The following is a 16228-nucleotide window of genomic DNA, read 5'->3' on the forward strand; positions in this document are numbered from 1 at the left end:
CCACTTCTTCTCATAGTATTTACGTCCTTTAATACTGACAGTTAACATCTTGTCTCGCTTGTTCTCCATCCATAAGTATACTGACAATCCAATTTTGACAATTATGTTACTATCTGAGCTGCCTGACGCCTGTTTGTTGTTCTCCCTGGTTGGATCTGCATGTAAAAACTTTATTTTCATTTACGTAGCTCCTATATGTGGATGGGAGACACACTGGATTCACACTTTGCTGTTAATGAGGCCGCCTCCGGAGGCTGGTTGGAACGATCGGATCTTCGGCGCGCCTCGGGTTCATTTACACCTGTATCTGTGCATTTGCATCCGCTCACACGCTCACCTACTCGCGCCGTACACACACACACACACACATACACACACATACATACATACATACATACATACATACATACATACATACATACATACATACATACATACATGATTGCACTCGGCTCCCTGCGCATGGAGCGGTAGGAGGAAAAGTGCCACTGTTGTGGATTAGAGGCTGAGGAGCAAAAAAAAAAAAAAAAAACGGCTGTGGAGGGGAGATGAAGGTACACGCGAGTCTCCCAGTCGCCCGCCTTGTGAGGAGCCTGAACACCAGATAAGGCCACAGCCGCCTAATCCCCCCCCTCCTCACTCCTCACCCCCCCCCCCCCCCCCCCCCCCCCCACTAAAAGAAAAAAAAAAGCTTAAAGTCAATACCCACCCAGAGAAGGATGGGGATGGGGATGGGGATGGGGGGAGGCCTCCGAGGCTCCGAGGCCTGCGTCTCCGCAACGCTAACCTGGCTGGGCAGGTTGATAAGCTCGCTCGCCCTCACCGCCTTCCCATCAGCTGGAGAGAACCGTGTATGTGTGTGTAGGGGGGTAGACTTGTCCGATTTCAATCGGAATATTTTGGGTCATCGGTGGTCATTTGTTAATTTTTTGTTTGCTTTTTTTTCCCCCAACAAAGCTCATGTTGCAGCTCAGGATGGGAAAACAGCGGCAACGTCCAGACAAAGTGTACAGAGGAATTAACATGCTTCAAACAGCGATAACGATAAACAATAAGTGTCACTGGCTGTAGCGTTAATATCTTTACTTCTGCCCGAAAGTCACGTTGGATTGTTTACAGCACGAGAGCAAAAGCTGTAGACTTCTCAAGAGGCCAAGAGTGTTTCAGGAGTGTTAATTATTTTGATTAGTGCGACAGATCTATTGCCATGGAGACAGTCCTACCTGAGCAGAGAACAGGAGAGACGCTGAGATTTTCCTATATACAACGCAGGGTGTTAACTGTTATTTTCACTTTTGCTCTAATCAGTCTAAGTCGACCAAATTAAAATAACTGAAGAAAAGAGTCTTATGAGAAGCATATAGACACAACAAACAAGGGATTTCTTAATTTCCAATTAACAATATTCCATCAAATGTAAAAACATCAAAAGTGCAGAATATGAATATGTCTGAACAGCGTGCTGATTGGCCTGCTTATCTTAGATTGCAGGTGGCTGATTTGACGATGAACAAGGAGATGTGGCCCTCGCTGCCAGGTGTTTGCTGGGACCTGAATTTAAATGCAACATTTTAATCCATATAGGTATGACATCAAACTAATGTGTCAAGTGCGTGGGAATATAGTGTCAGGTAAATAAACACAGAAATGCAGAAACATTCTGCAACGTGCAATGCATTCATTTGACTATATACTGTATCTTCCCACTGAATTTTTAAAACCATCTTTCACTTTGGCATATCATTAACATATATATATATTTTTCTAACCACACACAGAGTATGAGTTCATGAACAGTCAGTCAGCAGCACACGAAGGCATCGCTGGCTTTTTCTTTTTCCCTGCTCTTGTCGTCGATAACTGCAAACAAGCCTCTTGTGTGTGCGGACACGGAAAACAGAAGAGAAAAAAAAACACGAGCCGGGTTACATCGCTGGGGTTTGCTGTACATTCAATAGACGTATGACTTTTTTGGACGTTTTCAAAATAAAAGCCAGGGAGCTGCATCAATACACCCCTGGCAACCGAGGTATTATTCGATCAGTCATGATTTCATAGGGGGGTGCATGCTAAAAAGTTTTTTTTTTAAAATAGTGAAACACCATTATAAGGCTGTTAGCAATAAGAGTTTTTCTTTTTCAAACATCTGACGTCTACGTTAAATCTTACGGCGTCATTTCAACAAGACAGTGAAAGATGTGAAAAGTTGTGGCGCTGCATACAAAACCCTGATGGTATGCTTTCAAGCATAAACAGCTTATAGCATAAACAAACCACCTATTTGCCAAAGAACATGTCATAAATGATATTGGTCGAGCCTATTGTGTACGATCAGGCAATACTGAAAAAAAGGGAATCTGGGTTAGTTGTGAGCCTGTAGCAGCACCTTGGATCCATCCAGAAACGACTGACCTTAGTGTGTGTGTGTGTGTGCCTCTAACCTGTAACCCCCCCCTCACCCCCCCTCCACCCAGCCTGTTTGCCGTTATCTATGTACACCTCACACCCCGCCCCGCCTCACACCTTCATTACTGCCCCAAGATAGTGGCATTGGCAACTTGTCACTTCTATTGATTTCTCTTAAACTGCAATTTACATGGATATTTGTGGGTGTCCTGAGGGCAGGCTGGACCCCGGCCACACACCCCCCCCCCCCCCCACACACACACACCATCACCACCACACACACACACACACACACACACCACCGCCCCCCCTCAGGCCGAGAGGAAATGTTTCCGCCCACGACAGAACCTCAAAGTGACTTTTCCGTCTGACATCAGCAAACGTGTCGTGCCGTTATTTCTGCGAATGCATCGCTTTTTTTTTACTTTTTTTTTTTTTACCATCATAAGGAAAATGGATGGGAGTCGGTGAGGGTAAATCTGATGTAGGTTGATGGATTTGATACTATATATTTTTTTTGTGTGTGTTATTTTTAGGAAGAAAACAGCAACATTTACAGGCGATATGAATAGGAGACTGCTTTAGATGCCGGGTCACAGATTCCCAAGGTGTTTGCTTGGGGGATTTTAATGCATTTTGTTATTGTTTTGAGGGTTGCTGCTATTTCCAATATCCTCTTTTCCCCATTCAGTAATTACACACAAAACACAAAGACAGACAGACGGATAGAAAATGCAGTAAGGTCGTCGTGCGCTCCATGTGGCCTTAACAAAGCCGTGTGTACGCGCTGTAATGACCCTGAACATATCTGGCAGTGGCGTAGCGCCTCCTCCGAACATACACCTGACCTTCCGCCGCGGTGGCCGGGGGAATTCGACAATAACCTCCAGCTAGGAAAGCCACAAATGCCTTCTGAAAGCCTCGACGCTGCGCTTTCACACAAAAATGCCAAAATGCCACAATCTTCAAACTTTGCAGTCGCGACAAACTGTCAAAGGACTTTTGCCTCCCGCACTGAAGGTCACCTGCAGCCTCCAAACAGGAAGCACACGAAATATTTAGACGCATTTTGTCTTATATTTCCTAATTACAAGGCCGGCGCCGCCTCGGGTAAATTGGAAAATTGTACAATAATGGACTCTGAAACAGTATATCAAAGATGCATTTGATGTAACGGGCGCCGGGTTGTTATCGAGTGTCGGAGAAAGCCAATTAATTGAACATTATGCATCTTACCACAGTAATCTCCCTTTGTGCACTTGTCACTGACCCTACTTTAGAGGAGAGAGGGAGAGAGAGAGGGGGAATGAGAGAGAATTTGTTTCAGATCTGTAATAATCCCCGCCGGAAAATTCTAAAACCCAAATCTCAATATGGACAAACACAGGAGTACAAGGAGAGAGAGAGGGGAAGGATTGAAATACAAATAGAGGACTCTGTTTGTTTGTGCGGTAAATTGTGAATTTGTGTTATTTTTTTTTAACTCCGTACCTCTTCTACCTGCAGTCAGAGATACAAATAACACATCATGAGTCTTTTAGCCTCAAGTGGGTGCTGAGTTTACAGCAGAGGGGCTTATATAGTGAGTAAGGAGACTGTCCTTCAAATGGAGAAACCGGGTTCAAGCCCTTGAGCAAGACGCTGAATCCCTACCAGCTGTACACTCTGACCTCTGACCTCCCTGTGGAAGAAAGCAGAATTCCCCTACAGTGTTCCATAAAGCACGGGAAATAAATAAACATGGTACAAACATTTACACACAAAAAAAAAAAAAAAGGCAGGCAGCGGGTGAAGAAGGGGTGTGAGCTGGTGGGTGTTGCTGGTGATGTCACACCTCCCAGACAGCCAGGATTGGACCCTAATTAGAAAGCTCGGCAGCAAATAGATAGGCGTCCTGCATGATTGAATTCAAAGTGGCTGATGCCCAAAATTTCTGCAGAGGCGCAGCAAACTCGAGGAGAGCACAGAGAGCGAGAGCGCGCGCGAGAGAGAAAGAGAGAGAGAGAGCGCGAGGGGCTGAGACCGGAGGGAGCCGGTATCGGTGTCGCTGAGAGCCGCCACGCTGCGCTGCGAACAGTCTCTCCGCGAGCAGGAGGAGGCGAGCTGGAGTTTTCAGAGGTGATAGGAACGCTCCCCCCCCTCCCCCCCCCCCCGCCTGCTTTGGAGGGATCAAAAAAATAAATAAAAGGGAGAGCCGAAAATATAGTCCGGGTGTACGTCAAACCCGAGGACTCTGCGATACCGGGAGACTGAAGCGAAACAAGTACTAATAAAGGAGAGTCGAGTCGCCCGAGCCCCAAGTTCTCCCACCGCTCCAAACGCTGCGCTGCGCTGCGCCGATGGCATCCGTACTTGGGAACAACAGCCGCGCGTCGGGGGCTCAGAGCGGCCAGGTCAAATGCAAGTTGAAGAGGAGACGGAGGAGACGGTCGAAGAGAAAAGGTAAAACTTTACATCACTTTTTACATCGCGTTTTTGTGTGTGTGTGTGTGTGTGTTTGTCTTTCTCCTCATCCAAAAAACGCAGAGGTCGTGCGCACCTTGGCGGGGCATCGGAGCGCACGGCAGCCCGGGCGAAACTGCGCAGAGCCCGGCTGCGTTTTTTTTTTTTAGTTAGTGCGTATCTAAAGGTTGAAAACAAGCAACATTCACAAATGTTGTCCATTCGGCTGGACGGACGGGAATGAAGCCGTGCCGTCGGCTTTTTAATGGCGCATTGTCATTCCCCGGTAAAGTTGAAGTTGTTGCTGCATTCGTTGTCCTTTCACAGCCGGCACGCTTTCTGAGACCGACGAGGATAACGGCGGAATTCAGCGGTGAATTAATTTGGGTTTATTTCCAAAGTGAGCTTTACAAGAATGGCAGCTTGTCTTGTACAATTTAACACGTGACTTGACATGCATCTACTGAAAAGGACACGATGCTGTCACTGGATCCTGTTTAACTTAGGATCCTCATTAGGAACACACTGTTTTCTTTCCTAATTGTAATCAAGATCACTAAATCAGTTATTGTGAACCAACAGTATGTGACTTCAAATATTTGAACTTGTACTTTAGCTTTTCTGTTTGTTTTACATGTAAACCAAACTACATTTTTATAAATTTTTATCAAGAAAGGACAAGAGTCATGAGCACATTACATTACATTAGGTAATAGTATTGTCAGGTCACTGACTATAATACACATCATGCTTACAGGCTAAAATCCAGTGATGGTGATATTCTCAATAAATATATTTTTTTAGCCTATTTATTTTTTCCTTTTGTATTTTATAAAATTATATCCACCTTATGAGTCATCAACTCTCATGCTCTTGCTGCACTTAATTCAGCTGCACCATGTGTTATAGTTTAAAATGTGAGGAATATTTTTAGGCCTGCAACATGATGTGCATTTTGATTAAAAAAAAAAAAAAGAAATAGTTGTTTAGCACTGACAAAACCTGATTTTATTATATTTATTTCTTAGTATTACAGTGCCTTTTTAAATAATCTCTCAGTATTTGCAGTAGCAGTTTAAAATATACATTATACTATAGCAAGAAGGGCCTGTGCATGTGTTGATTCATGCACAAACCTCTGTTCAGTCACTGCTGCTGATGATGAAACCAAAGCAGTGTATTAACTTGCGAATGTGTGACTAACACTCCCAGTCATACTGTAGCACAATCCACTACTCGGCTGCTAAATTATATCTGTAATCAAAATGGAAAAGCGCGGCGGTTTGCAGTGAACAACACATAATAGAAATGACATTTGCCTAACAGTGAGTGAGGCTCTTCCCTGCTCGCTCGTACAGTAATAGATGGCGACCGGGGGGTTCAGGGCCAACAAATCCCCAATGTGGTTTCTGTCATGCAACCTGCAGGGAGCCTTATCTCTGCCAGTGACAGCTACAGGTTAATACCCAGCATTTACTGATTAAAAAAAACAACAAAAAAAACACTTCCACTGATCACACATTTCCCTTTCACTTTTTCAAATTTTGCATTTTCTGCATTTTAAAAATAGCCACAATTTGCCATGCGGTGTTGTTGTTTTTCTAATTAATCTATGCTGATTGCTGAGTAGTAATTTCACATCAAAGTTGCCTGAAGTAATTACGTAGCTAATGATGAGGTATGGGCAAAAAAAAAAAAAAAAAAATGGAGATTTGAAAAAGACTGAATAAGAAATGATTTAGATATGACAGCCACTAAAGCTCGACTGCTTCTGCACAGATTCTCCACGATTTAGTGTTCCTTCATTATCTCCTGAGGTGTTTTGCTTTGGATTTAAGGCTCTGTTCAAACAGGCGCTGCACACTGCAGCGTGCTTCGTGGCTGATTAACAACAAGTTACCCAGAACTGAAGCCTCCACACACTCATTCGCTCTGACACAGGTCACAAACGCTCACACAGATATATTTGCACCGTCTTATTCTCTTTCACATTTTCATAAGAAAGGCGGGAGGATCTAAATAAAGTGGCAACGACACATGTATTGTTTTTTTTTTTTCCTTCCTCGTGATAACAGTTGTTTGGCGTTGTTTATGCTGGGAGATACTGACGTGCCACCCCATTGCATTGTGGAATATGGATGAACGCTCTGAGCGTGTTGACGTATCAGACTGCAATTGAATGCATAACGAGGTTTCATAAACACTTTGCACTTGTCATCAAACTACAAACAGACAACTGCGCCTCATTTCCATAACCTCTTGATTTTTAATAGCCCAAGTAATTGAGACAAGGGAGACAATACATAAAATATAGTGCTGAGGCAAATGTATTTACATAATGGAAACGACAGAATTGGTTCCACAACATTAAGCATTGCATATGAGTATCACACAACGCGCGCGCATTAGCTGACGGGCCTTCGCAGCGTGTTTCCAAATGGCTAATTTATCAGCGCCGCTGATTCATTCTGATAACACGGGACATTAGGGGCCAGTTCAGGGGCCAATTGTAAATGAACTGTGTCTTTTGTGAGCTGCCGGTTGCCGCTGACTCCTCCAGAGCTGCAGGAAGGGAGGAAGAGGCCTCACTGTGCAGCAGCAGCAACACACTGACACCCAGAATGTGACGTGTGCTGTCCATACCGGTCACATCTCTTCTCTTCTTCCTTTTTGATTATTTTTTCTGTGCAGTTTTCGGAAAAGAGACGAAGAACTCTCAGAAATCCCAAATTCGAACAATAAATGTTTCTTAAGCTGCTGAAATGAAAGCACTATATGATTGAAGAAGGCAGACGAGGCCTTTTCCACTTCAAACGTGACCACAAATAATAACATAAAGCCGGATAGGCGGCCAGACTGAGCTTTATTTGTGTGTGCTATCATTATTATTCATCTTCGATGACACAGATGAGGATTTAATACGCGCTATGCGATCTAATACACACTCATCTTGAGATTTCAGACAATTATTTTTATAGTCCTTGAGGCAAAAAGTCACAAGGGATTACCGCGTGGCATTTGGGGCTTAATCCCCTGAAAACGCCGCAGATTATTTGTAGATGGACTGTATTAAAACCTGTGTATTCAAAAGGTTGTAAGCAGATTCCCCCCCTCCCTTCCTCCCCCCCTCCCTCCTGCCCCGTCCTATTAATATTTTTTTCACCCCACTCTTCTCCGCTGCAATTGTTCTTTTTATTTTTAGGGATGGCTGTAGAGCGCAAAACAAATAAATACAATAAAGATTAGAGGAGGGGAAAGTGGGGCAGTGGCCATCACTGGAAATTCATTTGCTCACCATCTCTGTCACCCGGGCCTCTCTCTGACCAGCTGCAGCATTCCTGGAAATGGCACACTTTACTAAATTCATCAGCAGTGTGTGTGTGTGTGTGTGTGTGTGTTTTCATGCCAGTCGCAGTAGTAGTCCCCTCCAGTTCTTCTTCTGCAGTTCGCCAGCCGCCGCCTCCCCCCACATTGTTCACGTTACAATACGCCTGTCAGCGCCACATTGTATGGACGTACACCTCGCTCCGCTTTGTTCGCCGTCCCTTAAGCACGCGGCGTTTGCGGATCCGTAGCCCAGCATGCTCCATCACCGCTCCAAGTGGCTTCGTAGACACGCTGCGTATCTGCACTCTTAATTAATCACAATGTTGTGATTTTCGTTTTTTTTTTTTTGGCCCTTAGGGGATTTCGGCGCCGTTTCCCTGCCACAATAAAAGGAAAAAAAGACTGTTTCTAATGACAAATAGCAACATCCGGGTGAAAAATGCTGCACACTGTAATGTAGTGCATCTGAGTTTGTGTCGTATGTCGACCGGGCCACCGAAACCATATCAGTCAATCCATTTTCACCAGCATGACGTGACCTTTTTTTTTCTTCCTTCCTTCCTTAAAGCGTAGCATATGCGCAACATATTCCTAATCTTTTCTTTCCCCACAATGTGTTTTTTCTTTTTTTTTTCTGAACAAAGATAAGCACTGCACAGATTTATAGGCCAACGTTATTTTTTACAACCGTACTTATCACCCTGTACTTTCAGCATATAGTACTGTATATCTTATCGGCGTAGCATCGAGAGTGCAGAGGGGCGGGGGGTGTGAGGGGGGGAGGGCATGTCACATAATTTATGTAGCAATTACTGTTTACACTCTCGTTTCCTGGGGGGGGGGGGGGGGGGGCTGCAGAGGGGGTCGAGTGTGGGGCTGGCAGGGCGATGGGAGGTGGTGTGTGGGGGTGGGGGTCAGGGGGGGCAGAGGACGAGGGTCACCGCCTCTCCGCCGCCGAAACCATTAGCGTCAAGCATCGGCGTCGAGGGCCAGCGGTCGCTGCGTCCCGCTAATGACAGCGATGCGGCCTGTATCAAGGTGGAGGGCAGAGGTCGGGACGGGGCGGGCGGGCGGGCGGGCAGTCGGGGGGGGGGGGGGGCGGAGGCCGAGTCCCGTCCCAAATGAGCATTCTGAAAGACAGAACGCTCGATTAGGATTGCCTTTTTTAATCAGAATCAGAGTAAGTTTGCAAATACAAGGAATTTGACTGCACATTACACAAAATTAGAAAACTAGTATCGTCGCTGATGTGTGTAAAACCTTGTATCTCCAAAGTGTCAGCTTTTCAGGAGGAAGAAAAACAGCCTTGTGTTGAGCTGGACCCCCATGCATGTAAGAGTTTATCTCAAATTGTAAGTTTCAGCTTGATGTCAATGCGTTGTTGACATTATCCAATGGGTTTTGAAAGGGTTTCGCAAAGGCCAAGAGGTCGGAGAATTTTCTCAACCCATAGAGGAGCATGTCACCCTTCAGTTGAAGTGAAAACATGGAAATTGCATGCTCTTCAAATGACAACAGCGATGTAAAAAAAATTTATTGAAATTTTGAAAATAGGTCTCTTTTCTATGCAATATGGTCTCTGTATATATAGTCTGCCTGACTGATTGCACAGACAAAGAGCTGTCGATGTCAGTCATGGAAAAAAAAAAAAAAGAATTGTACGCAAATCTAGAGAATATTGAGTTCTGAGTGTTTTGAGCACTGACAAAAAAGCTGTACACGAGTTGAAATGATATATTATAAATAGGTATACATATTTAACTAAGCAACCAGTGTGGAGTGGAGTATGTAAGAACTGACTGGTAGAGTGTTGGTGTCCATTGTGGTGTGCTTGTGTTGAGCAGTTAGATGTTGATGGAGCTGTTCTTGGGTCCGGTTGTTTGTAGCTTTTGCCATTTTAATGCAACCTGTTTAGTAATCTCAGTGTCTCATAACTGCTTCTCTACTCAGTTCTTCTACACTTGGTTTTCAACCTGTACAGCATAATGCATAGTCAGTATACAGTGCATTCTCTGCCATGGCCTACATTTACATTCAGGATCCATTCATAAAACCCTGGTGCAGCAAGACACGGACAGGCAGGGGACTTTAAATAAATGCACATCTTCCTCGCTTCCTCGCAAATTATTCATGCCACCGATTTTTCTAATGTAGGTTTAATCACTGCGGGGGAGGAATGTTTCTGGTGGAGACATACACTAGTTACCAGTACCGGCTTTTTAATGTTGGGACGGCCCAATGTCACACAGCCTATGTGTTCCGGGAGGGGGGGAGAGGCAGGAGATTGTATTCCACAGATGTAAAGCTCCAGTTTCAGCCCCCCGAAACAGTTCTGTCATATTTGTTTGTGTTTGTGCTGATAAACGCATTAAGAGCCGCGACGAAAACACCGCTGGCATTTATGAGGTTAATGAAGGTCAGTGCCGATGGAGGCGGCGCGGCGCTCCTCTCGTGTGCGCACGCATGGCTTTCCGAATTTACAGGCACTTCCTGATTAAGGGGTAGCGCTGGAAAAAATTCTGCAGTTCAGGACACGGCGTCCTCTAACTGCCTGAACGTTTAGCTCAGGGAAAGAAGGTTATTACCATTGACTGTGGTCTCTCGAGGACAGCTGATAAAATGACCAAGGAAAAGGAATAGCACAACTTTTTGCACATTAGCATAATTAGTAATTATCTCTTAATAGTCCCTCTTGGCTCTTTGGAGCTCGGCAGTGGGAAATTCTGCTTAAAGTTCAGGCACGGAAAACAAATTTCATGCCGAAATGTCTCAATAACACACATGAAGTGTCTCAGGCGGGTCGGGAGGGGAAATTAATCACCAGTATCAAAACCACAGACGCGGACTTAAAGAATGCAGAAGGTGAGACTTAAGTTAATTAGTCTGTTCTTTGACTGACTCCCACAGTTTGAGAGCTAAGTGTATTACTCAACACGTCGCAAAAAACAAAAAACTTGTTGCTATGACAACATGATGCAGAAATTAAATTGAGTCAGCCACGTATTGTGCTCCATCACTCTCGCTGTTCACAACAGCTTTCAAAACAGTGACTGCTTTGGGGTAGAAATTGGAGAACTTGTAATATTGCAATATTGTTTAAGCGTTCTAATGTACTGAATGTGTTTGTGTGAATTATCGGTGGTAATTATGCTCATGAGTGTGTGTGTGTGTGTGTGTGTGCACATATCTGTCAATATGTTGGCATGTATGTGCCGATCCGTGTGCATATTTACGCATTTGTCTGTTTGTGTGTGTGTGTGTGTGTTCGGGCATGCGTACTGTACGTGCCGGTGTGTGTGTGTGTTGCCGTTCCCAGCAAGCTGTCAGTCCTCATAAACAGAGATGTAGCGCAGCAAGTCAGCAGCATTATCGCATCCTGTCAGTGTTTTCTGCCTCTGCGATGCAATGTGGGCCAGCAGACGAAACCGGATGCGAGAGTTCGCAGTGTAACAGATAGAGAAGAAGCGACTCGAAGCGGCGCCGGACTGGAAGGAACAACTGCAAAAGCTCTCGAGCGGTGTTCAATTGCGAGTCGAGCATCCCGATATTAGACGCTCCGTTCGTTAAAAGTTGACGTCTTCTGAAGACTTTGTCGCATCTTGAGGGAAAGACTGAGCTTCAGGCGAATTGTTATCAAAAGTAGTATGTGAGTTTGGAACGTATATGTGTCAGAGCTTTGAGATTCAGTGAAGTTTCAACATAAAAAAAAGTCTTTTGATCATTTTGCAGTGACAAGCTTGATGGTTTACATGACTTATTTCTCCAGCTATACTGCCTTTGTAGTCTTAATAATTTACAGTATGTTCCCAAGGCAAGATAAAATTAGTTTTTTATGCCTGACCTTACGTCAAGACAGCCAGCTTTAATCATAAACAGAATCACACATTGTATCTATATATATATATATATATATATATATACTGTATATACTGTTGCTACCATGCTGGATATTTTTCAGTCCTGCAGTGTTTGGCTTCCACGTTGTTAGCGAATGTTTAGTTTTCAGTGTAGCTGTTGGTTCAAGGCGGCTTCGTTTTATTTTATTATTTCGGCGCGCTATCAAGACGAGCTCTCACATCTAATCTGAAGTCCTGCCAATGGCGTGGAAGCGCCCCACACATCATGGTGGCAAAACATTTCTCCAGTTTATGATCCTAATTAGCTCTAACTGTGCCATCATCCCTGAGTCATCATGCCTGGAGAGGGGCCAGATCATTTGATGGTCCACAGTTTCTTTTACTCCTTATTTCTCCTCTCTCTCTCCCTCTCCCTCTCTCAAGTTGTCTCTTTCTTTTTCTGTCTCACTCTCTCGCCGTCTCTCATCTCTTATGAATGCACACACACACACACACACAAACAGAGTTGTTGTTGTCCTCCGGCTTGCTTGTGAGTATTCACAGCAGGGTAGCTGGTACTGTGAAAAAGGGACATATTTCATAAGCAGAAAATAGCTAAAGAAGGTGTTAGAATATGTGCATAGAAAAACCTTTATGCCGCTGCACTGACTCAGGCCAAAATATGTCAGCCATGAAATGTATTTAGTTGCCATTTGAGCTCTTTCATTTTGAGAACCGAACATCACAAACACACTTTCGCATATGGAGTTGGCTAATGCCTTTTTGAGGGTGTGTGATCAGCTGACATGGGGCACACCATGGACCGTTCTGGTGACTTGAAGCACCGCTACACCGGTGTCATGCTTCAGCCACACGACAGCACAGCATACCTCCTGCGCCGTGCTGACATAGCAAAGTTAACACTGATACCCCCGCTTCATATGGAATAATGAAATTGGATGAAGCGGCTTACCGTGCGCCGTCCCTTCTCTCGCCATCGGAGTGGGTGCCTATTTGAGATAACGTTAATGAAGGGGACTTTAGCCAAGAATAGACACGTCTTATTGCCGGAGGGGGGTGCGAGCGGGGGGGTGGCAGCGGTGGCCGCTAACAGCATTTATTTCCATTAATAAGATGGAGCGTTTTACAAGAGGGCCTCTCCTGAGGGCTCTCTCCGGAGGTCGGAGAGAATCCTACACCTTTAACAACCTCCGGACGAGTTCATTTTACCAAGCAGCCTCACGGTAGATCCACTGTGCAGCGTCTTCCTCAAAGAAACTTAGTCCCTAACCTTGACGCAGGCTCCGCGCAACTTGAGGCTGAGGTGGGACACTCCATCACCATAATCACCGCTGTCCGTCCGTGATAGATCTCTTTAGGTCATTAATATGAATCCGTGGAAGCCTGTACCCTTATTTTGCGTCGTCAGCACCGCCGTCCGTTTTCGAGCGAGATAGTATGTTTTTCTTAGAGGGCCAGATGGGCAGATAGCATGGCATTAGTATGAGTTAGCTTAAAGAGTTCTCCAGTGTAATTGTGTCTTTATCTCTGTGCTAATAACCCCATGATGATGCACTACACCCACAATGGATTACGGCATTATATGATAAGTGGTAAGCATTATGAGGAACAATGCATTATCTCTTATGCGGTAAAGAGGTTTGTGTCATGAGCTCAATTACCGCGCCAGTACACAGAATGTTTTCTAGCGCCATGATATTTTAACCTCGCTTTGCATGGGAGGTCAATAGTAATCTCTCACTTCTTCAGTATGTAAATATTTCTGATGGTGCTTGATTCATGGTAAATGGTAAATACACATTTCATCCCCCCCCCTGCATATTAGATCCATGCGGCTGACGGAATTGCTTAATGGCAGATTAGTCCATTGATAATGATGAGCGCGCAGGCATATGAGGTTCCTCACCGCTTCATTATTCCGCTCACATGCGAGCATTAAATAACAGTTTTTCCCCTCTTCGCCCTACAGTAAATCCTCTCTCATCCATCGATTCTAGCATCCTTTAGGGGCTCCTGCTAGGAGAGACCGACAGGCTTATCTTGCAAATCCTTTAAAAGGTATTTAAAAAAAATCTTTGCCTGCATTAACTCTGTCTGATGTGATTTTTTTTTTCTTTTTTTGCCGCATATCACCAGCGAGTCGGCCGCCAACGGAATGGTCGAGTTTGAGTTTTATATACCTCTGGGCCGATCCGTGCGATATGCGAAGCTTTTTTTTCCCCCCAAAGTTTCTTAACAGTCACACACCATGGTGTTTATTTTTCTTCCTCGCCGCCCCCGATTTTGATTTGTACAGCTTGGAGTGGTGGACCGTAATAGATGTGTTTGCATTCGCCGAAAAACTGAGAGTTCCAATCACTCATCCATTGCCTTTGATAGCTCAGAGTGTATTTGGTTTCTCCCAGATAAGGCCTGAGTATACATCGAGTCGGATTCAGTTGAATTGTTTGTACACACACACACGGCGCTTTGGCACGGGCCCTGCTTGGATGGGCTTTGGCATGAAGGAGAATTTCATTCCTCTCCCCGCTCTCCCCCCTCCCTCGCAGTCCCACAGTGGTGCTGTGGGGCTCGGGCTGTCGGTGGAGGTTGAAGGGTGTCGAGGACCCGGGGCTACGAGTGTTGCCTTGCGTAAAGGACAAAGACACGGGATCTCGGTCTCTGGGTTGAGCGAGTCCCCGAAACACCGGCACAGATGAACCTACATAAGCACCGTTCCCAATTTAGACACAGGGTATATTGTCATACAATAGAAAGTGCATGAGCTGAAGTACGCCTCCAGTAAAAACTCTTAATTTCCGTGTGCAGTGTAAAAATCCTTGCTGTCTATCAATTTTCCAGACATTAGAAGCTAAGTTGCACCTAGGCTTGCGGCCGTTTTCCATTTCTAGGAGTATGGATGGGAAATACAATGACACTGTCAGAACTTCACAGGACATACACCTACCATGTGTTGGACCCTTTTATTCAAAGCGGCTGACAGGACCATGTGTTCATACATTTTTGGCATAGCGGTTGAGCAGAGTGTGAATTTATTCAGGGGATTTCAAAATAAAAGTCCTTTCAAAATCAAAATCGAATTGTTATTTTAACTGAAACAAACCCATTATGGTTAACAATGAAAAGGTGTGTCGTGAAGCTGTTCTTTAATGGCTTATATGCAAGTCTATTAAATGAGTCATAACTAGTAAGCTAGCTTGTTAACTAGCAAGTGGTATAGGGTGTATGTTCTTTCGCATTCATATTAACAGTTTTAGCTTGCATAAATGTTTTTTATGTGACTTGGCAAGATAGCGTTACCAACTGTAATTCCAGTGACTGTAACAAGCTATAAAGCTAGCTAGTTGGTTAACAGTAACCAATTAACAGCTAAACAGCCAGGCTAGCTAGTGAGCAGTCTAGTGCAAGTAGTACAAGTAGTACTAATGGTTTGTGCTTCAAATAAACAGTAAACTATTTCTACAAATCAGTTTCAGACTAGGTTTTTACTCAAGGAAGAAGTCCTCGCTGTATAAATTGACACACTGCTGTGTCTGACAGAAGTGTTGCATGAACACTGAAACACATGAAAGCTCTACAGAATTGGTTGTTCAGGTGCTATAAACCAGAGTTCAGATGTTACTGAACGTATGCTTTTGACTTTAGAGCGTTGTCTAATTTTGCAGCAGCGCTATTTTGTTCCATGTTTTGCACACTTCCCCGAGCACACAGAGCGTTTTTGCTAGTCCCAAAGTGGCTCCATTGTCTCTGTGCTGCTTTTCACTTGACAGAAGACATGTTACAGTGTCACCTCCTTATGTGCATAGAGGTCCAACTCTGTGCAATGACTTTAACATGGATGTGTTAAGTAAATATTCATTATGACTTATCAGAAATAGCTGCAAGGTCTGCTCCGTCTAACTCCAGCACTCGCATATGAAACAACATGGCAAGAGAGTTGTGACAATGTCAGTGTTGATCACAATTATAGTAATAATCTTCATGACAGTAGGCTACAGACTAAACTCAATTCACTAAAACCTGGCAAAGTTCCTGCATCTAATATCATTTACCACCAAAACTTTCAAACCTGCTTATATTGATTACATTTCTTGGGACAAGTGGAGCAATGACTGATTACTGATGAGAAATTATTATTTAGTCAATGTGATAAATTATCATATGTAGGTCACCAACAGCACTCAGCGTTAAGGGAA

The 16228-nt window shown here is 44.4% G+C and overlaps 1 protein-coding gene across 1 annotated transcript in view; it reads left to right on the top strand.

The window, feature by feature from the left end:
• Positions 1 to 4745: 4745 nt before the first annotated feature.
• Positions 4746 to 16228, top strand: part of adarb2 (adenosine deaminase RNA specific B2 (inactive)) — a 145144-nt gene continuing 133661 nt past the window's right edge. Inside the window, exon 1 of the mRNA XM_071896930.2 lies at positions 4746 to 4848. Within this exon, the coding sequence (XP_071753031.2) occupies positions 4746 to 4848 (103 nt within the window). The remainder of the gene's footprint in view (positions 4849 to 16228) is intronic.

This window comes from Centroberyx gerrardi, chromosome 22, assembly GCF_048128805.1.
Source record: "Centroberyx gerrardi isolate f3 chromosome 22, fCenGer3.hap1.cur.20231027, whole genome shotgun sequence".
Taxonomy (NCBI): Eukaryota; Metazoa; Chordata; class Actinopteri; order Beryciformes; family Berycidae; genus Centroberyx; species Centroberyx gerrardi.